General features: G+C 56.9%; 1 protein-coding gene across 3 annotated transcripts; it reads left to right on the forward strand.

Annotated features, from left to right (window-relative positions):
• The first annotated feature begins 1903 nt into the window (after nt 1–1903).
• Nucleotides 1904–24358, forward strand: KCNC4 (potassium voltage-gated channel subfamily C member 4). 3 transcript variants are annotated; one of them, XM_074318366.1, is made up of 4 exons: nt 1904–3973; nt 14236–15172; nt 17056–17262; nt 19625–24358. In XM_074318366.1, the coding sequence occupies exons 1-4, from the start codon at nt 3299–3301 to the stop codon at nt 19792–19794; spliced, it is 1989 nt and encodes a 662-aa protein (XP_074174467.1). In that variant the 5' UTR covers nt 1904–3298; the 3' UTR covers nt 19795–24358. The 3 variants fall into 3 exon arrangements, with proteins under 3 accessions (XP_074174467.1, XP_019586035.2, XP_074174468.1); XM_019730476.2 differs by having other exon boundaries at nt 1906–3973; nt 23207–24358; XM_074318367.1 differs by having other exon boundaries at nt 1908–3973; nt 23145–24358.
• Nucleotides 24359–24986: the final 628 nt, after the last annotated feature.

The raw sequence follows: 24986 nt of genomic DNA on the forward strand, positions 1-24986 counted from the left end.
CTTCCCTCTCCAGGAGCCGGTGAGTGCGCTGAGTCAGGGGCCCTCGCACCCAGGGCACTTTTACCACACTACCTCTCCCAGGCTGGGCCCTCGGCTTTCCTTGGCTATTCCTGTGTTCTCTGCCCCACCCTTCCAGCTCTCTGACCTCCCCTCCAGGTCTCCTTTCCCCCTGGCAGCTCTCTCCCTCCATCCATCTCCCCACATGCCTGTCACCACTCACAAACTTCAGAATGGAAGCACCAAGAAGGCAGAGATTTACTAGGACAAGGAGGGGAGGTGGGGTTCTATTTTATTCATTGAGTCCCAGTGCCTGGAATAGCATCTGGCATACAGTAGGCACTCAAGAAATACCTATTGAATGAACAAATGACTCAGGCGTGAGATGCGGGGATGGTTTTTTTCATCTCCCCACCCCACTCCCATCAACCTCTCCCTTACTTGGAATGACTGAGTTCAGCCAGCCTGAAGAACGGAAAGTGAGATAAAGACCCCCAAGGACACAACCAGATGGGATTTTAAAGCTATTCATTCCAGTCAATTCTTTAATATCCCTGCTATGATTCTTTCTCACTCTGAATTCTGGTCAGTCCTGGGTCTTCTCTTTTATGCTGAAGCAAACTCAAAGCCCACTAAACTCCTGAATGCAGACATCAGGTCCAAGGGGTGGAGGGGACTGCACACAAAAGGGGTGCCAGTAAATGTATGTTTCTGACCACAGTCCAGGATGGTACCCATCTCCTCTGCTTATTAGTACAGATCATCAAAGATCATCGTCATTTTGGTTTTCCGGCTTCATTATTGATGAGACTTTTGCTTATAATAATCCCTTGAATTTTCACTGGGCTTTTAACCTTTCCTCTGAGCACCCCAGGCCCTTGTCTTGTTTTTCCCAACACAGCCAGGTACTGCCTGATCTAGAAATTGGACAGTACACAGGTGCCCAGGGCCGGTGTGTCAAGTATCCTCTATTTCTGCCTTAAGATCCTCCTTACATCATCCAAATGGATGTGGAGGCTGCCTGAAGCTGTAAAAAAAAAAAAAAGAGGATTAATTTAAAGATGTAGAAGAGGTTCTGGACTTAAAAATAAATAAAAACAAATGACTCTAGAAATTGCTCTTGGGATGAGGCCAGTAAAGTCGATTGGCGCCTAATGTTTTGGACATGGCAGCTTCTCAATCACTTAGCAAACAAGTTCTCAGAGGCAGGCCCTGTGGGAGCTAACAGTGGGGCCTGGGAGCGCTCAGGGTCAGAAACAGGGAGATGAGACATAAAAAAGGCAAAGTCAACTTGCAATGGGTGAAACAACAGTAGAACAGGGAGGTTAAAAGGCAAGTACACGGGCACTTCCTAAGCACCCCCAGGGCAACAATGAGTCTTGGCTTAACTTGATCTCTCAGAGACACCCACCCCATACCCAGAACAGCCTGAACTCCAGTTTCCTGCCACCCAGACCAGGAGACTGCCAGCTCCCCCATTCCTCCGTAGAGACTTCGGTGACTGAAGCATTTTGGGCCTGGTTGGGTCTCCAAGGCACAGGCATCTTGGGCCTGATTGGGCTTCCAAGGCACAGGACGGGAGCGGGGTGGTGAGGAGGCCTCAACACGGTGTCTGGTGCAGGCGTGGGCAACGTCTTCGCGACACCTTCTCTCAACTCACTTTCTTCCCCCGCCTCCGGTCAGCCGCAATGAAACCGCAACGAAACCACAACAAAGCGACCAGCTTGGCTGGGAGGGGCGACTGGAGCAGCCAGAAGGGGTGAGCGGAGGTTAGAGGTCAGGGGTCGAGAGCGCTTTAGAGTCACCCGGGCTGCAGTGGGAGGAGCTGCGGGCTCGGCGGAGGCGGGGAGCTGGCAGTGGGGGCTGTGGTGGAGGCGCGCAGGGGCGGCGCGCTAGGCTGGGCGCTGGCGGCGAGGGGGTTACGCGCCTCGGCTGGGCTCCGCTCCGCGGAGGAAGGCTGAGATCCGCCGCCGGGGCCCTGCAGCGAGCAGGGTCGGCAGCGAGCCGGGTCGGCCCGGTGCCACGCCACGCCCATCCCGCCCCGCTGAGGGCGCGCCCGGGCGAGGTGGGGCCGGGAGAAAAGGCGCCACCGGACTGTGGCGTCCGCTAGCATCGCCGGAGGGAGACGGTGCGCCCCTGGGCAGCAGCCCACAGGCGCCGAGGTGCCCCTCCCTTTGGCCACCTTTCGCCCGCCCCCTGCCTCGAGCCAAGGCCGGCGCCCCGCCCGGAGATGGCCAGACGCTTGGATGGCGTGGCTCCTAGCGCCGCCAGATCGCAGGAGCCCGGCGGCGGGGCGCTACGCTGAGGCTCTCGCTCGGCGCAGCCCGGAAAGCCTGCAGGTGTCCTTGGCGGCCCAGCCACCGCCCGGGAGACTCCTTCGCGGATGCCCAGAGCCCCGCTCCCGCGAGCGGCGTCGCCCCCCCAGCCCCGGGCTCGGCGCAGAGCAGGACGCCCCGTCTGAGGCCCCCCCGCCCCAGCGCGGCCCCCGCCGTGCTGCGCCCAGCCTAGCGCCGCTCCCAAGCCGCGGACGCAAGACCCGAGGCTCCCTCCTGCGGGCACGCTTGTTTTCCTGCCGCCGCCTCGCCCTGCGCAGCCCCCGCCCGCCAGATCGCCGCGCTCCGCTCAGCCCCGCCCGCCATCCGTGCCCTGCGCTGGATTTATGAATGGGGGGAAGAGGCCACATGCCGCCACCGCCGCCTCGTGTTGACCGCACGGAGCCTGGGCCAGCGGAGCTCCGGCTGCCGTGAGAGCGTCGGCCCGGCAGCCGCTCGGAGGACTTGTTGCTGCTGCGCTGCCGCCGCCGCCGCCGCGGGGAAGCCGGCTGCTCCCGGGGCTCCGCGCGGTCAGGGAGCGGAGGGTGGCCCGTGTGAGTGTGAACGCCCTCGCGCCCCGGCCCCTCGCCGTGCTCCTGGACTGTGCGCTTCCTGGTATTTTTTTTTGGGGGGGGGGCGTGTCCCGGGCCGGAGCGTCTGAGTGTCCAGTACTAGCAGGGGAGCGTGTGAGTGCTAGCCCTGCCTTCCCCGGCCCCTCGCAGGGGTCCTCGGCTCTCCTTTCCCCCTCCTGCCTCCCTCCCCGGCGCTGCCTGCCCAAACCCCAACCACCTGTGCACCGGAGAAACCCAACTCCTGTTCCGCGCCCCGGGGGGGGGGGGAGGCAGGGACAGAGCCACGCCGCAGAGGGGGCCGCCGCCGCCTCCTGCCTCCTCGTCGTCTCCTCCCCCTCCCCGGTCTGACGCTAACTCCTTGGGAAGGGTGTTTGGAGGGCAGCGGCCGCCCCAAGCCGAAGCCCCGCAGCGCTTCTTATGATCAGCTCGGTGTGTGTCTCCTCCTACCGCGGGCGCAAGTCTGGGAACAAGCCTCCGTCCAAAACATGTCTGAAGGAGGAGATGGCCAAGGGCGAGGCGTCGGAGAAGATCATCATCAACGTGGGCGGCACGCGACATGAGACCTACCGCAGCACCCTGCGCACGCTACCGGGCACCCGCCTCGCCTGGCTGGCCGATCCCGACGGCGGGGGCCGGCCAGAGTCGGATGGCGGCGGTGCGGGCAGCAGCGGCAGCAGCGGCGGGGGCTGCGAGTTCTTCTTCGACCGGCACCCGGGCGTCTTTGCATACGTTCTCAACTACTACCGCACAGGCAAGCTGCACTGCCCCGCCGACGTGTGCGGGCCTCTCTTCGAAGAGGAGCTCACCTTCTGGGGCATCGACGAGACCGACGTGGAGCCCTGCTGCTGGATGACCTATCGGCAGCACCGCGACGCCGAGGAGGCGCTGGATATATTCGAGAGCCCGGACGGAGGTGGCGGTGGCATAGGGCCGGGCGACGAGGCCGGCGACGATGAGCGGGAGCTGGCCCTGCAGCGCCTGGGGCCCCACGAGGGAGGCGCGGGCCCTGGCGCGGGGTCCGGGGGGTGCCGCGGCTGGCAACCTCGCATGTGGGCGCTCTTTGAGGATCCCTACTCCTCCAGAGCGGCCAGGGTGAGTGGCAGGACCCTGGGTCTCCTTTGGGGTCTGCAAGGGGGTGCATGGAGGTAGTAGGTCTGGGTAGGGAGGAGCCAGACCAGACAGACTTACCTTTCCACCAATTCCCCCCTGCGTTTCATGGGCCCCCAAGGGAATCACACCACTCACCCTCTCCCCTGCAGGCCTCATCTAGAGATTGCACTCACTTGATATACTATTCAGACCTAATCCCAGTTGCCTACTTTGCTGCATCCCCTCCCAGGGAGTGGGGTGCCCTTAGCTGAGCTCTTCCACCCCTTTCTTTCTGCACAGGCCACTTGTCTTCATTTATCCCACTCCCCAGCCCTACCCCCACCCCCAGTCCTCCACAGGGCCGGAGTCCTAGAGAGCTGAAATTAGGGGTCAGGCAAGGTTTAGGGGAAGAAAATGAGAGTGTGTTAAGCTCCTACTCTGACAGGCCCTTGCCTTAGCTACTTCCATATGGACCATCTCATTGAAATCCTCCCAGTAGTTTAGTGTGCTAGGAACTAGGAGTTTTAGAGAAGGGGACACTGGCTTTGGCCTCTTCTCATAACAGGCAGAGCCGGGACCAGAATACAGGCCTGTCGTCCAGGTTTGGAAGAGGCCTTTTTCAAAGAGATAAGTCAAGATCCTGACCCATGCCATGACCCTAAGGCTTCCTGGACACCTGGGATGTCCTGACTTCAGCTTGGGTGAGGGGACAGTTAGACAGGAAGGGCCTGACGTCTGGGCCCAGCAGGCTCCCACAGCCAGTGTGGCCGCCTGGTGATGAGCCCAGATTTGTTGCCACTTCTTTTCTTCCTGCTGCAGCACAGCGTGGCTTCCCAGAAAGCCCTGGTTCAGGGTACTGTTTGAAATGGGTATATGGAGTGGGTGGGTGGCTTAGGTTGATTTAGGCAAGATCTGGTGCCTCCCCCTACTCCCTCCCCAAGTCAGTTCAGTTTCCCTGAACTGCCTTAGGTGGAAGGGAGGAGTGGTGGGGGAGACATACTTGGGCAGCTAGAAAAACCCCTGAAGGATGGCTTTAGATTCTTTCAAAAAAGAGAACTCGAGGGGCTGGTGTCTGATCTCATAGCTGGCAGCCTGAAGCGTGGCTGGGGTTTGTCTGGGAGACAGGAAAGAGCAACATCAGGTATTGGGGCTGGGGACTTCCTCCTGCTGTGGAAGCTGGTCCTTTCACCTCTGGCATCCCAAGTTGTCATAGTAATGAGTCTCAGAGCCCAGCCTCCTTCCGCAGCATCTCCTGTGTTGGGCCTCAACCTGGTCATGGAAGGAAAAGTTCCACTCCCTCCTGCCCCCAGGGGAGGGTAGGAGATTGGAAAATTGGGCTGCAGGAAGGGGCCAGGCTGGTATTAACTGCTAGACCAGGGCAGGGAGGAGGAGTGAGATTTAGCTCGATAGAGATGGGGACAGAGGACAAACCAGGGAGGCAGGAATAAGGTGAGGTGATTAAGGGAGCTAGGCCCTATTTCTGAGCATTCTGGGATCCCTGGGGGCACATATCACCTTCTCAGGTTCTTCCCTCTTGGATTCCAAGGTGCTGTACCATCAGTGACTTTATTTTCATCTCAACTCACTGAGGAGTGGCCCAGCTAGGAGGCTCTGAGTAAGCTCAGAGCCTGGTGGGTCCCTTAAAGTCCTCCAGGAGCCCAAGATTCTTTGTCCTTTTAGGTCAGAGTCACATCAGCCAGGCCATTCCAGTTGAGGTCAGAAGTTTGGGGCTGGGCAGGTGGATCCTTCCCATTGAAACGATGCAGAAACCAGAGACGTTAAGAGTCTTGTCGGAGACACTGAACTAATAGCAGAGCCAGCAAGCCACCCCTAGTTTCCAGCCTTCTGGTTGTTGAGACTGCTGTGCCCAGCTGTATGGGCCTTGGTGGCAGTCATGCCAAAGAGGACGTGCGTCCTGCTAGGCAAGCTTCAGTTGTTCCTGGGACACAAATGAAAATACATGATTTTTAAAAATTAATAACAACTGCTATTTATTGAGCACTCCATGCAGGTACTTTGCATTAATCTTTAATCCTCGCAATAAATTTGCAGCCAAGGTATTATCCCTATTTAATAGATTGAGGCCGTGGAAGAGTAAACAACTTGCCTGTGATCACACAGCCAGATAGTGGTGGGCTGTGAATCAAAGCCAGGGCTCCCCAACTCCCAAGCCCCTGCTCCTCCCATTATAATATGTTCCTTCCACTAAAGGAGGCTGTTTTCTGGGTGGCGAGGTGGCTCCTTTCTGAGTCTAGCCTGGGAGGTGTTCTGAGGGTCGGTACCTCCTGTGGATGACAGAAAACCCAGGAGCAGACAGTGGCATCAGACACAAAACTAACTGTCATTCCCCTTCAGGCCTGAGGGTCTGAGGTGCAGGGGTTCCGGGGCTGATGCTCCCCCCTCTGTCCCCTGGCTGTGTGCATACCTGCCCTGAAGGGACCTGCAGTGCTGTGGGTTTGAGGCCCTGACAGAGGGCGGAGGAGTAGCAGTCTGCCCCAGGTGTCTGTTCACACAGCATCTGGTTCGAGTAGTGTGTTATGACAGGAGCAAACCAGATACAAACGGAAAGTGACGGTGGGAGCCTGTTGCCTAGCTACCAGCCTGGCCTGGGGAGCCTTTTAGTTCAGGCAGGGGGTGCTCACCCCTGTTCCCTTCATTGTGGCCAGGCCCCTGGGTGGTGGTGCTGTGGTTCCATTTCTGTGGCCTGACTTGGGAGCTGGTCCTGTCCCCACCTGCCTACTGTTCTCAGTCCCGGGTAAGGTGAGGGCTCAGCCATAGCGAGGGTGGCTTCCCAGACTAGGGGGACCAGTGGTGGTTTTGGCAGCATCCGGAGCTCTAGAATCAGGCCTTCTTCCTTTTCTGAGGGCAGACAGGAGGTCTGGTAAATGAGAGCCCGGGACACTCCCCCTTCTCACCTCCACCCTTCTGCAGAGGTCCCAGGGGCTGGTCTGGCTTTGGCTCAGTTATCAGCCCTCATAGGGGTGATGGTCCTCCTTTGGCTAAATCAGTAGCTGAATAGAGTTTTCCCATGACATTTCCCTTCTAAGGAAAGGATATGACACCCAGGATTCCCATTGCCCCCAGAAGGCAGCTGGAGCTGGGTTTTCACATTGAGTAAGCATCTGTTATGTGTCAGGTGTTGTCACCTCTGCTTTCTTCTAATATCTCATCTGGCCCATGTGAGGTAAGGATTATTAACCTCAGTTTGTAGAGTAGGAAACCAAGGCCTGGAGGGGCTTGCTCAAGGTCACACTGGGAGACCACGTTGGTGGGAGAACTGGGATCCAAAGCCAGGCCTCGTGAATCCATGCCTGTACGTGGACCACTGCCTCAGCCGCCTCCTGTGGCTTCTGCCTGGAGAAGGCTTTTGACTTAGAAGGGCTCAGAGGGGGCGCCCCTGCTCTCTTCCTGTCCCTTCCCTTACTTCTCCCTTCCAATTGCAGCTCCTGTCTCCTCACTCCCCAGAATTGCTCACATCTGAGCTTGCTCTCTCTTTTTGTTCACTGTCAGACTTTTCATAGGACAAAAAGAAAGAAGACTTCATGTCCCCTGATCCCCACAGAGGAGTGAAACCAAGGTTTTCTCAGCAGGAAATGCAGAGCTCAGTTCTTTCACCCCTTCCGAAGGTCCCTGGCTTCTCAGCCCAGGAGTTGCCTGGTCGGTGGGCATCATAGTCTTCAGCCTGAGGGCAGGATTCTCTGGTCCTGCACGCCCTGGGCTGGGGAGAGCCAGAAAGCCAAGCCCAGGCGCTCGGTGTCCTGCCTTTCCCAGCCCCCCAGCATGCCCCAGAGCAGCCCCTCCGCCTCCTCAGGAAGCAAGAGGGGTGTCAGGCCGAGGGCAGAAGACGTCCTCCCATCCTGCCTGCCCTGAGGCAGCCTCTCTCTCCTCCTGGGGTGGTTTTATGTTTTTCTCTCTGGATCTAACAGACCAACATTTGCCTTTGAACATCTTGTCTCTGGATAATGAAGTGTTTCTGTTTGTCACCCTTTGGGGTTGGGTGTAGAGTTGGGGAAGGGATAAAATACCCTTGGACTGTTTAGGAAAGCTGGAGGAAGAGCAGGCAGGAACAGTCAGGCAGCTGGCCTCTGGGAATGGGGAGCCTCCAGGCCCCTCACTTTGGCCATATGTCACAGTGTTAGCCCGGGATGCTTGGCACCAGGGCACTCATGCCAGCCTTGTTCCTGGGCAGCCTACCTGCCGCAACCTCTGCCCAGCTCCCTGCTGGGGTTTTTTTAGCCTGGGTGATGGTTACCTGATCCCTGGCAGGGGTCCCCACCAGGCTATAGATGTGGTCCACCCTGGAGAACCACAGAGTCTGAGAGCCCAGGTACCTGAAAGGGTTCCTGGGTACAGCTTTGTCACCTCTAGCCAGTTAAGTGGGGCTAACCGTCTCTCCCCGGGACAGGCTGCCCAGGACCAGGAGAGGGAGCAGGCATTCACCTTGAAAACATGTATTGAGCACTTACTACGTGCTAGACAATATCTGGAGTCTATAAATACAAAGCCGAGTCAGAGGTGCTGCCTATTCCGGAAGAGGGACAGGGCAGGTAGAGTAGGTGGCAGTCGGGGGGAAACCAGGTAACCAGAAGTAGTAGTGGTAAACAAGACAGATTAGGAGAGGCGCCACAGTAGTCTTCCAAAATAAATTTCATGAGGAGGTAAGAGGAGGAAGCGATAAGTCTCATCTCTGTGTGGTATGGGCTTGGGAGGCCGTGTGCAAGGAAGCTTCTCTGAGGAAATAGAATGTAAGCTGGGTAAAGCCTGCAGGATAATGACTTAGCTCCCTTAAGTGACTTTTAGAAGGAGGCAGGTTATAAATAAATAAGTTTTCAATGTGGGTAGGGCCAACCATGCAGACTTAGGGAAGAGGGGCACTTCCTGGCCAGGGGCCAGCCCGAGCAGAGATGGGACACAGACGGGTGATATTTGGCTGGATAAGTTCTTGGCCCGTGATCTTGGGCTGGACTGAATTCCTTCTGGGGCTGGGACTCATTGGCTCTAGGCAGCTGGGTGGCTCTGAGAAGCCCCAAGTGCTGGCTTGGGGGGAGGGGTGTGGGATTAGGTAGGGGCTGGCTCTGGACACTGGCACCAGAGGGTCCTGGCTCAGGATGGGAGGGGCGGGGCTAGGTTCTGTTCCTAGGGGAGCCTAGGAGAGAGGAGCGGGGTCCCTTAGCTGGGACCTGGGCCTCAGTGCAGGCCCACGCTTAGGAGCCCAGGGACGGCTCAGAGGCGCCTTGCCTGGCTGGCAGACTCCCTCTCCTTTCCTGCCTCTTAGCCCCCAGGGCTGCCCACTCCCCAGCACTGCCTGGGTACTGGGCTCTTGCTTCCCCGGAAGGCTCACCTCCTCATCTCATCCCTACAGAGCTTCCTCTGCAAATATCTTTGGCTGTGTTCTCAAATTTCTCTTCTCCTACACTTCATCCTTAATATAGGTTTTTGGGCATGAGTCTTCTTATGTTTATCTGTCCATCTGTCTCCTTGGTCCTTCCTCCTTGGACGCCCCTCCCCTGCCCCCGCTGGTTGTATTCAGTTTCCAATGATTGGTGTCTGTCACCTCCCAACCACCCCTCAGCCCAGCCTGTGCCAGATTCCTGAGACACTCTAGGCTCTGGGCTGTTTTACAAATATTTCTTTTCATCCTCAAAACACCCCCGTAGGGTAAGTACTACTCTCATCCCTTCAACACATCAAGCTGTAGCCTCAGGGCCTTTGCATCACCTGTTACCTCTGCCTTTCGAGCTCTTCTGGATTTTCACATAACTCACGCCTTCAGTCTCTACTTAGATGTCACCTTGGCATTGAGAGCTTGCCTGACCATTCTATTTGAGAGAGCTCTCCCATGCTGACGCGCCTTCCCCTTTTTATTTTTCTCCCTAACACTTAGGGAGAAAAGTGTTTGACATTCTATATATTTTACTTTTTAAATTGTTGATAGTCCCTCCTCTAGAATGTAAGTAAGGGGCAGGGGGTGTTTGTTTTGTCTCCTGCTGTTCCCCAGCACCCAGAACTATGTCTGGTACAGAGTAGGTGCTCAACTTTCCATTTTATGAACAAAGATCCTAAGGCTCAGAGAGGTTAAGAAACTTGCCTGAGGTCTCTCAGGCAGTCAGTAGCGGAACCCGACCTCCACCCAGAATGGAGTGACTTTATGTTTCCACTAGGACAGTCCTAGGATGAGCTCGGTGAAGTACGCTGGTCTCAGGGCTGGCCCCCCAGCTGAAACACCTGGGTCTGTGTTCAGCTCTCAGCCAGTCAATGAGAGGCCCAAGGGGAGCCAGAAGCTTGAAGGAGCAGTACAGAGGCTAGGCACCCCCTATCCAGGGTGGTAAGGCCCTCCTGCACCCTCCCAGCTGGCAGGACAGGAGCTGCTGCTGGCCCACCCAGTCCACACAGGCATTTTTCTGCATGGGTGGTTTGGACTTCCAGAATTCATGCCCTGTGTCTTCAGGCAATGGAAAGAACTGATGGCTTTGGGTGTGGGAACCAGGGCAAGTCACCTCTGCCCCGGCCTCAGTTTCTTCATTTGTAAAACAGCAGGAAGTGAATTGAATGGTGTGACCTTTTGAGTCCCTTTCACTTCTAAAATGCAAGGATTTTGTGACCAGATCCAATTTGCCATCAGAAGCTACACTCAGGATGCTGGAGGTCCCCACCCCCAACCTCAGCTCTGTCACCATTTATTGAGCACTTACTGTGGGCCAGGCACTTGCCTTGGGGAAGCTCATTGAATCCCACAGTAACACTAGTAGGTGGGTGCTAGGACTGTCCCCACTTTATGAGAGGAAACACAAAATGCACCATTTACTTGTTGAGTGGCAGGGCCAGGATGACGAACCCAGGCAGTCTGACCCCAGGGCTCCTTCGCTGTCCTTTGCCCTCCATCTTGGCTCTCCTGAGGCCAACATCCTGTTTGGTGGGGTCCAAATTGTAAGGAGGCTCTGAGGTGCACGGCCAGCTGTGCAGGATGGCCCGGTGGGGCCTCAACAGGAGGCTCCAGCATGCAAGGCCTTGACTTCTACCAGGGTAGTGCTGCTGCGGCTGCCACCTCCTGCCTGGCCCCTTTTTTGTCCTGGGAAGCCCCCCCATTCAAGACAGTGTAAGAAAGGAAACAATGTTCCTGCCGCCAGAGGGGAAGGCCTGGTGAAAGGCCCTCGTTGCAAGCAGGACCATCACTTACAAAATAATTCCATTTGGAGAATAACTTAGAAGCGAAAGGAATAATTTGGGCCCTGAAGGGGACCTGTAACCTCGGCAGCCACCTGGGGCAATATGCTGGAGGCCAGGTCCCTGCTTCTATCACAGTTCGGCCTCAGGTCTGCCTGTTTCCTCTGGGAGTGAGGGCTTCCTGGGGCTTGCCTGGCACTTGCTGCCAGCCCTGGAGAGGTCGCCGGAAACTGAGGCCCCGCCAGAGTTTCATCAAGGAGGAGAGGGTTGTCCCCACTCCCTCCCTTGGTTGGAGGGCCAAGTGGAAAAAAAAGAGCTCTGAGCTGGGAGTCAGGAGACCTGGCCTCAGTTTGATCCTGAGCTAGTCTTTTGCCCTCTTGTGCCCCTGAGAAATGGGCACACGTGGCTACCCTTCACCCGCCCTCCTCTTCTGAGAGGGTAGAGGTGAGGGGCAAAAGTAAATAGATGAGACTGGGACAGTTCTTTGTTTAAAAGAAAAAAAAGCAAGTGAGTGAACACTGCAGGAATTCTAGGGGTTGCTCTCTAATAAAGGAGCGATGCTTTGTACCCACTGGTTCTGCGGCAGAAGGACCCGTGGGGTGGCAGGTGATGATGGCACCAAAGCAGGCACCTCAGCCCTGCGGGTGCGAGTGGCCCAGACCACACGGTCCTCTCTTCCCTTCCCCTTCTCTGTGCCCTCTGCTTAGCCCCTTGGCAGCTCTTTCTGAACTTGTTTTTCCAAGTCACTAATTAACTTCACGCTCAGTTCCCAGGTGGGCCAACTCTCCTGGCTAACCTTTCCTTGGAGAGAGCAAGCTCCTGCTTCCCATGCTAACTGGCAAAGCTAGGACGTGCTGTCCGCAGCCCTTACCCCAACCCCCTCTGCTTCGGGGGGAGGGGGGAGCGGGGGGCTGCACCAGAATTCTGGGTTCCCAGCATCACCACAGCCACTGGATAGGTGCCTCTACCAGCTCATCTCTGGATTGCCAAGGAGAAACCATAGACTGGAGCCATTTGCCTAATGCCCACCGCAGCCTGTATTGCCATGACAGCCCATTTCTCAGGGGATGAAAAATGAGGCCAGAAAAGGAACTTGAAATTTACCTTCATGGGGGAGAAGCAGGCAGGAGAAGCTCCAGGCAAAGTTGTCAAGTGGGGAAAGTGTGTCTGGTCTGCTACCCCTCTTCTGGGTTCTGTCTGATCAGCCTGTCTGTTTAAGGATAAATAAGATAAGTCTTACTTAGGTCTTTATTAGGACAGATGGGTGTCTGTCCTAAGCCATGGGGTGAAATAGCAGTCACCAGGGAGCTGGCTGGGAGCAGTACTGATAATTCAGAGAAGGCTTTCCTGGGCCTGTGAATTGTCCCTGCCTGGGAGGTGTGAAGAGAAGGTACAGCCTCTGAAGTTAAGCAGTGCTGAGTTCAAGTGTTTCCACCCCTTCTAGGCTGTGTGACCCTAGGCAAGTATATAAGCTCTCTAATGCTCAGCTCCTCCTTCCTACGGTGGGATGATGAGGCATACCTCATAGGGTCACTGGAAAGACTGAAGGTGATAACACATACAGAGTGCCCAATGGTGGCAGGTACAGAATAGGCAGCCGATGAATGTTCCTTCCCAAAGTTCCCTCCTCAGACTCACTCCTGCTCTGGAAGCCCTGGAGCTGCTGCTTGCTTCCTTTTCCCAGACTCCCCTTGGTGTTTTGCGGTACTGAGAACAAGGTGTGCCCCTCCCCCTCCCAGTGCAGACTCCCAGGCAGGAAAGCATCTCTGAGAGGCATCGTTAGATGGGCAATACCACAGCCAGGTGGCAACTGGGGTGGGGCAGGCAGGGGGATTGCCAAGTGGTTGTAGGGCCATGGTCCCTCACCCAGCTATTTAGACTCAGCCCTCTGCTCAGGGAGGAAGCCCACCCCCACCCACCAAGCAAGGGGCAGCAGCATGGGGCGTGGACCCCAGCAATGGGTACCTTGACAGTGGTGAATGGCAGCGCATGAATAACAGATGAAGTATCCATAATTGGTGTAATTACACATGCATTTCATTTCCATTCATAATGATTGGACACTTAAACCCGGCCATTCCTCTGCCGAGTGCCGCTGTCATCATTCTAGCCGAGATCTCAGCAGCTGTCTGGACCAGCCGCTGCCACATTCTGACCGGAATGGGTGCAGTTTATTTTTCTTTAGCGCTCAGTGTCCCAGGAAATGTCAGTTCTTGGGGAAGGGAGGGGTGGTTATTCTGGGCAGACCACCCTGCTTCCTGCCATGGACCGTGTTGTTTTCCTTCAGGCACTTTTCACTGTCTGGGTGGTTGGCTGGCACATCCTAAAGTGAGAGGCCAGAAAGAGGGGCTGGGACTTGGGGCTTGAGGAGGGGGTTCCTAGCTGGAGCTTAATAGGCTCAGTTGGCAGTAAGAGGTCCAGGGCCATTCCCTCCAACCCCCTGCCTTGGGGCATATCCCTTAATGCAGTGGACCTCAAAATTTAATGTGCGTCAGAATTACCTGGAAAGTTTGTTAAAACGGATTGCTGGGCCCTCCCCCAGCATTTCTCATTCAGTAGGCTTAGGTGGGGCCCAAGAATCTACATTTCTAACTAGTTTGCTGGTCCAGGACCTCGCTTTGAGGGACACTCCCTTAAAGTGTAGTTACTCCAAGCTTGGTCTGTGGACAACTAGCCTGAGAGCTTGTTAAAAGTGCAGAATCCCAGGTCCTGCCATCGACCTCCTGAATCACAATGGCATTTTAACAAGATTCTCCAATGATTTATACACCCATGACAGTTTGAGAAGGCTTAAAGCACGACTGGGTTAGAGATGGGCAGAGCTAGGCAGGGAGCAGGGCTGGGCAGCCATTGTTAAGCTGCAGCCTCTGGCTTCTGTGCACCGTGGGGAAGATTGGGAAGTATTGCCTTAAAGCACTTAAGATGGGTAAAGACCCTGTGAGGAGGGAATTGCAGCCCCTGACTGGGCACTTTAATTCTTCCTGTCACCAATGAACTGACTGCCTCACGTGCCCACCCTCTGCAAGCAGAGAGGTCCCTGTCCCCGCTGGGCCCACCCATCCCTGTCTGACGGCTGCCCCCACTGTCCACCCCACCCACAGGTGGTGGCCTTCGCCTCTCTCTTCTTCATCCTGGTGTCCATCACCACCTTCTGCCTGGAGACGCACGAGGCCTTCAACATCGACCGCAACGTGACGGAGATCCACCGAGTGGGGAACACCACGAGCGTGCGCTTCCGGCGGGAGGTGGAGACAGAGCCCATCCTGACGTACATCGAGGGCGTGTGTGTGCTGTGGTTCACCCTGGAGTTCCTGGTGCGCATCGTGTGCTGCCCAGACACGCTGGACTTCGTCAAGAACCTGCTCAACATCATCGACTTCGTGGCCATCCTGCCCTTCTACCTGGAGGTCGGGCTGAGCGGCCTGTCGTCCAAGGCGGCCCGCGACGTGCTGGGCTTCCTGCGCGTGGTCCGCTTCGTGCGGATCCTGCGCATCTTCAAGCTCACGCGCCACTTCGTGGGGCTGCGCGTGCTGGGCCACACGCTCCGCGCCAGCACCAACGAGTTCCTGCTGCTCATCATCTTCCTGGCCCTGGGCGTGCTCATCTTCGCCACCATGATCTACTACGCCGAGCGCATTGGCGCCAGGCCCTCCGACCCCCGGGGCAACGACCACACAGACTTCAAGAACATCCCCATCGGCTTCTGGTGGGCCGTGGTCACCATGACCACGCTGGGCTACGGGGACATGTACCCCAAGACGTGGTCAGGCATGCTGGTGGGGGCGCTGTGTGCCCTGGCCGGCGTGCTCACCATCGCCATGCCCGTGCCCGTCATCGTCAACAACTTCGGCATGTACTACTCCCTGGCCATGGCCAAGCAGAAGCTGCCCAAGAAACGGAAGAAGCACGTGCCACGGCCGCCCCAGCTCGAGTCGCCCATGTACTGCAAGTCCGAGGAGACCTCCCCGCGGGACAGCACCTACAGTGATAGCAGCCCCGCTGCCCTGGAAGAGGCTATGGTGGAGAGGAAACGGGCAGGTGAGGCTGGGGGTTGGGAAGGGGATTATGCTTTACTGCTCTGGACGGCCCTAAGTGTAACGGGCTTTTATGGGGACAAAGTATTGAGGCCGAATCTATCTTTTGGTTCTCTGATAGCTTCCTGAAGGGCAGGGTCTGTGGAGTGAGTATCCCACCGAACTTAGGCTAGGAGTGGCAGTACATGGGGCTGTAAATTAGAAGCCTGGGTTTCTAATCCCATCTTGGCCACTCAGCTGTATGTCCCGAGGCCAGTCACTTACCCTCTGTCGGCATAGATTCCTCACCTGTAAATTGGAGTGATATTAATATCCTATCCCCCAGACTTTGATGAGGCCCAAACATTTGATACGAAAGTCCCATGACAAGTTAAAACCACTTTACAAATATCAGGCACTGTCATTAGATGCAGAACAGGGCAGCTGTTCTTCCAAGGTGCATCAACACATGAATCATTTCTTTCCAAACGTTCGAGTCTGTTGTCTCTTGGCCTAATAAATGTGATAACATCACGGCAGCGGGAGGCTGCCTTCTGTTCGGCACACTAGTTTGAGTCCTGGGCTCGGGGTTGAATACGGAATGGAAGGGAACCAAGAAGTGGTGGCCCAGACAGTGCTGGGAAAGGGAAGGGTGGCAGCAACTCTTGTCTGTGTCCTGGAAGGGAGGGCCTGAGGGTCTGAACCTTGTTCTTCAAGGATGGGAAAGACCACCCCAGGAAAGCTTGCCTGCACCTGAGCCAGGAGATGGGAAAGGAAGTTAGCTTAGCCCTCAGGAATGTGGATTTAGGTGGGAACCTAACTATTGGGTATGGAATGGGCTCCTGAGGGAAGTATAGGATTTCTAGTTTCGGGGTGCTGTTGGGTGCCAGAACATTGGGAAGCTGGGGGTAGCCAGGAAACTAAGGTAGCAGCTCCTGGCTAGGCTCTGGGGCAAAATGGGACTTGTCCTCCAGGGCAGGTACCTGACTTGAGACATTCATCTGTGGCCTGTTGGTGGGTGCCCATCATACGTGCCAGAGCCAGTCATTGCCTGGGGTCATTCAGGGGCCTGGGTCTGCCAAAGACCTTGACAAAACAGCGCCCAGCAGCTCCCGTCCGCTGCCCTATCGAAGTGGTACTCGCTTTCCCAACCTCTGGGTATAAATCTCCCAGCTAGTGCCCCAGGGAATTTCAGCTGCACCCCGAGGCCCATTCAGGGCTCAGAGAGAAACCTAACATCAAATGTGTGAGTCCCTAGGCTGGCTTCTCAGGGCACACTTAACCTTGGCCCTGCAAGCCATGCCTTACCCTGCTTGGCTCTCTGCTGGAGCAGGAGCTTGGGACTGAGAGCCCGCAGCAGTGGGAGCTTCTTCCCCCAGGCCCCTCTCAGACACAGTTGAGCTCCAGGAGCAGAGGGCTCTAAATACTTTGGGTGCTTGACTCCAGCTTGGATGCCTGGTGAATGTGAATAACTGCCTTCGGGTGGTCCATTCAGACAGCCGTGGAAGCCACTCTCCTGGTGTAACCCTAGCAGTGCCACCCCTCACCCCCATAAGCCAGGCATTCTCTGAGGCAATGGACTCATCAAGTGTCAGCCTGGGCTAGACCCAAGGAAGAAGCAGAGTTGGCCGCCTTCCTGAGGCTGATCTCACAGGGCAGCCTGCAGCAGATTTGGGGAGTCCATGCTTCAGGGCATTTGTGGCCCCATCTCCCAGGACAGACTGTAGGCTAAGGCGGGGAGAGGGAAACCAGCATCCTGCCTCCAAGCCCAGACCTCCCTGGCCCAGGCGACACTTGCCCTCCTCGGGGAAGTGACACGGTAGGTCTGTGATCTGAGAGACCCCAGGCTCCCTGTGAGGAGGGCCCAGCCAGCCCTCACGCAGCCTCCTTTCTGTCTGTCCTCTTTAGATTCCAAGCAGAATGGCGATGCCAACGCAGTGCTGTCAGATGAGGAGGATGGAGCTGCCCTGACCCAGCCCCTGGCCTCCACCCCGAACCCTGAGGAGCGCAGGGCCCTGCGACGCTCAGGCACTCGAGACAGAAACAAGAAGGCAGCTGCCTGCTTCCTGCTCAGCACTGGGGACTATGCCTGCGCTGACGGTAGTGTCCGGAAAGGTATGGCTCCCCAGGATGGGCAGGTGGGGAGCCCCCACGGAGCTGAGTCACCCCACTATCCCCCACAAAGCTTGAGGTCACCTCCTCCCCTGAGGCTGTGGCCACCGTCTCCTCTGCCTTGGATGTGCCCCCACTTTTAGGATGGGTACCCTGATCTCCCAGTCCTTGGATGTTTTTTAAAATACCTGCAAACATCCCCAAAAGGTACACAGAAAACCCCCCACCACACCCCCCACCACCCAGGAGCCACAGGGAAGATACGTGCTGAGGGTGAGGGGACACAGGACCAGGGACCCTGCCCCTCCCCTCCATTGCCTCACCTTCTCGTCCCCTGGTTTCTGCTATGACCTCCAGGCCTGGCTCCCCAGGGCCACTGCCTGCCTTTCCCTCAGCCGCCCTTAAACACACCTGAGGCTTCTCCAAGTAAGGAGCCCCAGGAGATGCCAACAACATTCCGGAGTCAGGATAAGAATGGGGTGCTGGTGTGAAGTCTTCGGAGAACCTGGCACGGGACCACCTCCTGCATCCTACTGGGGGTCCTAGAGTCCAGGAGGGGCTGACCCAGCTCTGAGAAACCCTGGGATGTGACTTGAGTAGAGCCAGAGGGTGACCAGGGGGTGGGGTGGGCAGGGAGAGCGAGTCCCCTCTGAGGTGTGTTGTGAAGGGTTTGGAGTGTGCAAGCGGGCAACCCATTGCCCCCTGTCAGGGAAGGCTGCGGTCCCATCAGCAGGCCCCAGGCCCACGCATCCAGGGCAGAAGTGGGCGGTGGAGTGAGGGTTCCTGGCCTGAAAGGGAGGCAGGAATGATCAAGGATGGCTGGGAACCAGGGACCGCCAGACCACGTGCTCCTTTTGCCCAGTTCCTGATCACTTTCTGTCTTTCTTTCCCTGTCCTGTGACCTAACCTCCCTAAACACCTTGCCTAGTCCCACGATTAATCCTGAGTCCTCCCCAAACAAAGCTCTGCCTTGGTTCTAAGGCCACTTCTTAATCAGCCCTTTTTCAGCCCAGTACCCTGTTCTACTTCCCACTGTTCCCAAACCCCAGACCAAGATTGGGTTGAGTGAGGCAGGGACAATGGCGACTGCAGGAATAGCCTGTGATGCCTCTGTCCCCACAAGGGTATCTGTATCTTCTGGCCTGCCCAGCCCATTCAGTTTCAGAGCCACCTACCCAGGCCCTTTCCCTGGCCCGCTCAGCACCACTGTTTCCATGGGATCCCCAGGGCGCCCTGACTCTAACCAGACCCCAGGAAGTGTGTGTCAGCTTTGCTGGGCATATGTGCTGTTTGGTGACAGAAGCAGGAGCTATGTATGATCTGGCAGCTGGAAGGAGATGGCCCAGAGGCCCCAGCTAGCAGGCTGCAGACGGATGTGCTCAGACTGCGACACCCTTTCCTGTCCCTCTGGTTCACTCGTGGCCTCTGCATGTCCCTCTCCTCAGGCTGGGGAAGTATCTACCTCTTCTGCTCCCCACCCCAAACATGCAGTGGCTTCCACTGTGTCCTAGTCTGACCCAGAGCCCTGCTCTGGCTGGAGCAGGCTAAGTGGACGGCCCAGAATGTGAGGCGGAGGGGACCCCACCCTTGCTTTCTTCCCAGCATTGTGAGGGGATCAGGGGAAGAAGCTGTGAGGGTGCACATCAGAGGAGGAAGCATGACATATGGGGAGCAGGTGACCCCTGGGGAAGGGGTTGCACGTGTGTGTGCATGGGGCCTGCGTCCCACCACTATGTCTCTCTGGGTGCCTGTGGGGTCCGGCTGCTCTATTTTCAAGATGCCTCCACACTGCTTCTTGGCAACAAGCATGTAGCTCAGCCAATTAGAGTGACCTTCGAGAGGGAACAGGTGGGTTGCCGGGAAACAAGCTCTGCTAAGCTAGCATGACAGTCAGCATCGCCAAACTCCCAGTGTGCACTCGGCAACTTTTTCCCATGCCAGACCGTGCTACACTTCTCTACACTTGGGCTGCATTTAGGACCACGAGTGAGTGGGCCCAGGTTTCCTCCAGCCACTGGCTGGACCCCGTCGTTAGGCTGTAGCTGCTCAGGCATCAGAGAACTCCCTGGGAAGAAGGTGGCAGGTGTTAATTGGGGCTTCTTAGGGTCAAGAAAGGAGGCTGCAGGGAGTTGGGGGAGCACTTTCCTGGGGTTAGGGGAAGCACAAAAGTCAGCTGGGTGTGGGGTCCTGGAGTCCGTTCTCAGGACCCCAGGTGACCCAGAGACCAGGGAGCCTTTCCCAGGTGGGCCTGACCCCTCTACCCAGCCCAGGGCCGCCTGCTCTACAGGGTTCCCGGGAGCATGGATGCCATGGAACCGCTCAGGCGAGCAGGATGCCCCTCTGACCCCTGTGCCTTTTCTTCAAGGCTGTGCAAAGTCCCGGAGTCTAAACAACATAGCCGGAGCTGCTGGAATCAGTCTGGGGCTCTCTCCACTGGCATCGCGATACAGCTCGCCCTACCCTCCGAGAAAACTCCTGCTGTCCCATCCTTTCCCCCCCCTCACCAGCCCAGCACCCAGACACTCAGCCCCATAGCTGCACCCTCGGCTCTCTTGCCTCTGGGCACATAAGCTCGCACAGCAGGACCAGGCACACTCATGCTCGCCAGCCCTCATTCCTCCCGGAGTCTGAGGGAGCCGGGCAGGATGCAGGCGAATTCAGGCCCCTGAACCTCTCCGCAGCACCCCACTCTCCAAAATGCTCAGGTCTGGGGCCTGAGAACAGGGGGAGATGACTCTCAGGGTCCCCCCTCCTGAGCCAAAGGTGCTGGCATTCTCACGACCCTCTGGGCCCTGCCTCCCCCTCAGGGTCCCATCTTAAAGCAAATGCATTTCCATTTCTCGTGGCCTTCAACCAGTAACCAAACAGCCTGCAACCGAATGTCTGTCTGTCTGTCTGTCCATCCCACAGCAAGGAAAATCAGGCTGTCCTGTGGGGCATCGCAGACCAGCAAAGAAAATCAGGCTGTCCTATGGGGCATCTCGGCTGGTGTCCAGGGGGCTTGTCTCCTCAGGGGAGCTGTGCCACCCTGGGAGAAGAGGCCTGATGTTCTCCAGCTGTGGCCTGGGGCGCAAGTGGGGGGGTTCCATAGAGTCTGAGCCCCAGGATTGTCTTCCTAGGTGCAGGGATGTCTCTAGGGTGACACCCTGCAGCTGAGCCCAGCACCCCATCTGCGCCCCGAGCCTCAGCACCTCTTGCCACGCTGCTTCCTCTGCTTCCACAATAGTTTTGCTTCCCTCTCCAGTTTTTCTTCCCTCTCCGGCTCTCTCACACTCGCAGCCCAGCCTCTGAGTCACCTGCCGCTCCCACCCAGCCTCTGCGCTCTGTATTGCTGCCAGAGACGGAGACTCATCTAATTTCTATAATTAAGTGTATTCATTTACCTAACGAGCCTGGGAGCACAACAGGTTTGTGAGTCATTGTGTGAGTAGGGGTGCACTCTGGGCAGGGGCAGCTGAGGGGAAGTGTGGGGACAGAGCCATCCTGCCCTCACCTCCTCTTGTACAGGCACCCTGCCACTCTCAGGGAGGGCCAAGCCACAAGTGGCCGCTCCCCCAGCCGTGCACAGCACAAGGCACTCCAGGCCCTTCTCAGTCCTGGGACCTGGGGATGCCTCAGCCATGTCATTTCCTGTTTCACCTGATGGGAATGAGACCTGACAGCAGAGCCGTGCGCCTAGCAATTTTTAGAGTCAGATTATGCAATTTTGTCGAGGGAATGACTAAGTAAGGGCCATGTTTGCTCCTTCCAGGGTGGGCAAAGAGAGGTATACAAGACAGCATTCGGGAGGAGGCTGAGAAATCAGGGGGCCACCCCAGAAAGTGAACTGGGCAGCAAGGTCAGATCACTGCAGGGGTACCGTGAGAATCCCCATTTCAGTGCCTTCTTCAGCCTTCAGTAGTCCCTTCCAGAAAGGTCTGTTTCAGGTGAGTGCTGGGAGAGCCCAGCCCTCCTGTGGTCTCTAGGGCCTGCGTCCCACTTTCTCTCAGAATTAAGTATTCTCCTAAGGATCGAGACGATAACGGGTGTCCATGTGACCTCCCTTCAGAAGGGGCTTTAAGGGACAGGAACAGGAATGGCCTGTGGAGCAGGATGGAGACGCCAGGCACCCTCTCCCTCACAACCGAGTGTGAGCCCAGCTGCTCCTTCGTGAGGACAGATTCAGTTCTGCCTCTGCAGGGCTTCCTGGCACCAGAGTCCTGGCTCTGACTGGGACCCGATGAGCTAGGTGTCCAGTTTAGCACGGGCACCACAGCTATTTTCTCCTCTGACTTGTCTTTCTGGTTCATGGAACTGAGGCAGTTATTTCTGTGGCAGCCCTCAAGTTGTCAGGAGCCCAAGTTTCCACGGCACCCACCGCCTCCTTCCCTCTCTCCTCTCCCACAGGGATGGGCATGCTCAGGGCACCCCCATGGTGGGCACAGATGTCCCTAGGCGACCTGATGCAGGAGTATCAGGCTGGAGCCCCTAGGGCCTTGGGAGAAGGGCTGCCACATGGCCCTCCCTCCCGGCTCTCTGGCTTCTCCAGGACCTAGCTAATGGGAGAGCTGAGTAGGCTGTCTGCCCTGCTCCCTCTCAGGACCTGGGCCTTCCCAGTGCCCTAAGAAAGGGCAGAGCAAGTCCTGGATCTTACAGAGACCCACCATCCACCGAGTTCTGCCTAGGGAGGGGGCTGCCTGAACGGGCCTCAGGCTCACCAGGCCTTGAGCCTCCCTCCTCGGGGAAGGCTACGCGATCCCATCTGAGAGCACAGTTTGCTTTCCCTTGGATCTTGACTTGGACCTGTACCCATTACTTTGGCTTCTGGAAGCCTTTTCTCTCTAGCTGGGGCCCAGCCTCTCCTGGCAGAGCAGTAAAGCAGCCCAGTAGGAGTTACTAACCTTACCTTCCAGTTGGTAGCAGGGCCACTGACAACCCTAGAGGCCACTTCTCAGCGCCCAGGGCTTCTGAGAAGAGTGGCTGTGAGCTGGAACCTGAGGACGAGGTGCCCCTTCAGCCTAGAGCCTGGGCTGCACGAGAGTTGGAGGGGAGGCTGCGTACCAGCCTGAGGGCTGGTGCTGCCCTTTCACAGAGCTTCCTGAGAGAGGAGAGCCTCTTCTGCCCTGGCCAAAGAGTATCGCCCTCCAAAATGTCTGACTCCCTGCCTGCCCAGCCTGTGCCTGCACTGGGAAGGTAGGGGAAGTTCCCTTCCCAGGCCTGTGGCATCCCAGGCTGAGGTGGGATTCCCAGGAGCCCTCATGGATGGGTTGGGTTTTTCAATATGATGATATTTTCTGGCCTTCTCTCCTGAGATAGGCACATTCGTCCTCCCTGACCTTCGCCTTCAGCATTCACCCGGCAGCCACTGGGACTCTGTTCCTGCCAGATTGAGGAAGGGGGGCTGGGGACGCCATAGATGCACACTCAGCAGCCATCTTCAGCCCTCTGCAACAGGGGAAGAGCCCCAGCTGGTGGTGGCAGGTGGAGCTATGCTGGGGGGAGCCCAACCTGGACAGGCAGCAGCTTGGGTGACGGCCTGAGGGTTCCAGGCCAACCAGGTCAACCACTGCTACTGCTCCATGCCAGGCTGCAGAACCCTTCCTGCACTGGAGCTTTGAAGACTGAGGACTAGTGATTCCTGCAGCTCGTTACCTGAGCAAATAGGCAGATGAGCTGTAACATCACCTTGTGAGTCTCCTTGTCCCAGAGCTGGGTCAGCAGAGGGATGGTGAAGAGGCTCACCCCGTCCGTGCTCCTCCTGGCTTCTTAGCCCTGGGTCCCCATGCCTTCCAGCTCTGCTCCTGGCCTACTCTCTAGCCCACCGCCTGTGGGTTGGCAGCTGCCTTCCTTCTAACATCTCATTCTTTTTTTCTCCCTTTCTTTTGCTGAACTCCTTACCCCGCCAGAAGGCAATGTTGAGCCGAAAGCGTGCGTCCCAGTGTCTCACACCTGTGCTCTTTAAACACAGAGACCTGCCAAGACGCCCTCTCGTCCAACTATGCCCAGGCTGAAGTCCTCACTCTCTCTTAAAGCGGCACCAACGTGAGAGAGACAGGCAGACAGACAGAAATCCAGAGGCTTAGGGAAACTCTGGAACCCAGGCAAGAATCACTGGGAAAGACTCAGCTATCCTTGTGTGCACAAGACTGATGGAAAACCTCCTGTGTGACCCTCGGGGCCCGGAGCCATCTGGGTCTGACGTTCTGTTCTGTTGTAAATTGAAGAGATATATATGCACATATAGTATCTATATTCATACATACTATACTCTTGTGTGTAGTGCACGTGCTATTGGTGGTCTGTCTTCTTTGTTAGGCTATGTCTCCCCAAGCCCTTGCCCCTCCCCCAAGTCCACATTCCCTTCCCTTCGCTAATTCCTCGTTTCTGCTGAACATGTGTGTGATATGTCCCAGGAAAAATGCACTTGGGAACTGCCGAACTGGGTGGTCCCAGGCTAGACTCTCCCTGTTGGGGGTGTTACTCCTGTGGCCCAGTGGCCTGTGGAAGGCCAGGTTGCCCCCAGGGTCATTGCTTCACTAGCTCCACCCCACCCCAGATTGGGGTTCTACCTCCTACCCCACGCCCTAGTTGTGGGGGGACTTCCAGGGGCTTCTCTGCAGCTTCTTCCACTCCTCCCCCCACCTTACCTGTGTCCTTGACTGAGGGGGTGTTTGTCTTTTTTTCTTTCTTTTTTTTCTTTTTTTGGTTTTTCTGTCTCCTTCGTCTGTTTGTTTTCAACGATGCTGCGGGCAGACAGGCAGGGAAGGGGTCTGTCTGCCCATCTGGCTCAGGGGTCTGAGAAGGGGAAGCCTCGGGCGAGCGGAGACCAGTTGCAATACTGTACTTCCTGGCTGGTGGCCAGAGGATGTGTGCAATAGCAGAGGCCAGGTGACCCTTTGACCTTGGCCTCTGCCCCTCCCTCGGCCCTCCCTCCCCACTTCCCACCCGCCCTGCCCCTCCCTGATGTTGGTCAGTCCTTTTGTAAAGCTGTCCCCTCGTGTGTGTGTCTGAGGCAAGCCCAGGCTGGGGCCCTGTTGCCCTGTCTGCATGCCTTGACTATCATGCTGTGCTCGACCCCCAATAAAGACATCTGGAGCGTCCCACTGCTCCTGCTGTGTGAGTGACGGCTTCCGCCTCTCCTTTCTGGCTGTGTCTGTGGGGACTTCCCTGGGCTTCCATCCCAACACCTGAGAAATGCAACACCCTCCTGTCATAGCCCTGCCCCCACCAGGAATCATCCGTGCAGCCCAACTCTCACACTTGGAGCTAGACACCAATGCGCAGAAGAAAAGATTTGCCCGAGGTCACATAAAGAGGACTAACCTGGGACCCCTGACTCCCAGGCAGATTCTGATCGCCACTGCTGCTATCTGACCCCCCTGCCATCACATGAAAGAAAAGACAGTGGTTTGTTTTAAGGAAGTTCCCTGTATTCCTATTTGTTTGTGCGGGGGGCCTCCCCTCCTCCTGAAATCGCACCATTTCTATGTGGGCCAGGGCCCTGGGGATGCCCAAGTCATTTCGATGACTGGATGGCTGACGAACTGAGACCAACAGGGACTGGTGGCACAACTGGGACCACTTAGGGCTGGGGAATGAATGTCTCCAGGGCCCAGAGAGGATGGGGTAGTGGGAAGTGATGGTCAGATGCGGTCCCTCACTATCATTGCTTCCCTCCCCCAACACACACTCACATAGGGGCACACGCAGGGCTGGATTCACGGGCATGGAGCCTGGGCAATTGTTCA

Source organism: Rhinolophus sinicus, linkage group LG14 (assembly GCF_036562045.2).
Source record: "Rhinolophus sinicus isolate RSC01 linkage group LG14, ASM3656204v1, whole genome shotgun sequence".
Classification (NCBI taxonomy): domain Eukaryota; kingdom Metazoa; phylum Chordata; class Mammalia; order Chiroptera; family Rhinolophidae; genus Rhinolophus; species Rhinolophus sinicus.

Bases quoted from the DNA above. Each gene is read 5' to 3' on its own strand.
- KCNC4 (XM_074318366.1), top strand. From the start codon at position 3,299: ATGATCAGCTCGGTGTGTGTCTCCTCCTACCGCGGGCGCAAGTCTGGG. The intron at 3,974-14,235 runs GTGAGTGGCAGG...CCCCACCCACAG, and splicing joins ACTCCTCCAGAGCGGCCAGG to GTGGTGGCCTTCGCCTCTCT. The intron at 15,173-17,055 runs GTGAGGCTGGGG...TGTCCTCTTTAG, and splicing joins GGTGGAGAGGAAACGGGCAG to ATTCCAAGCAGAATGGCGAT.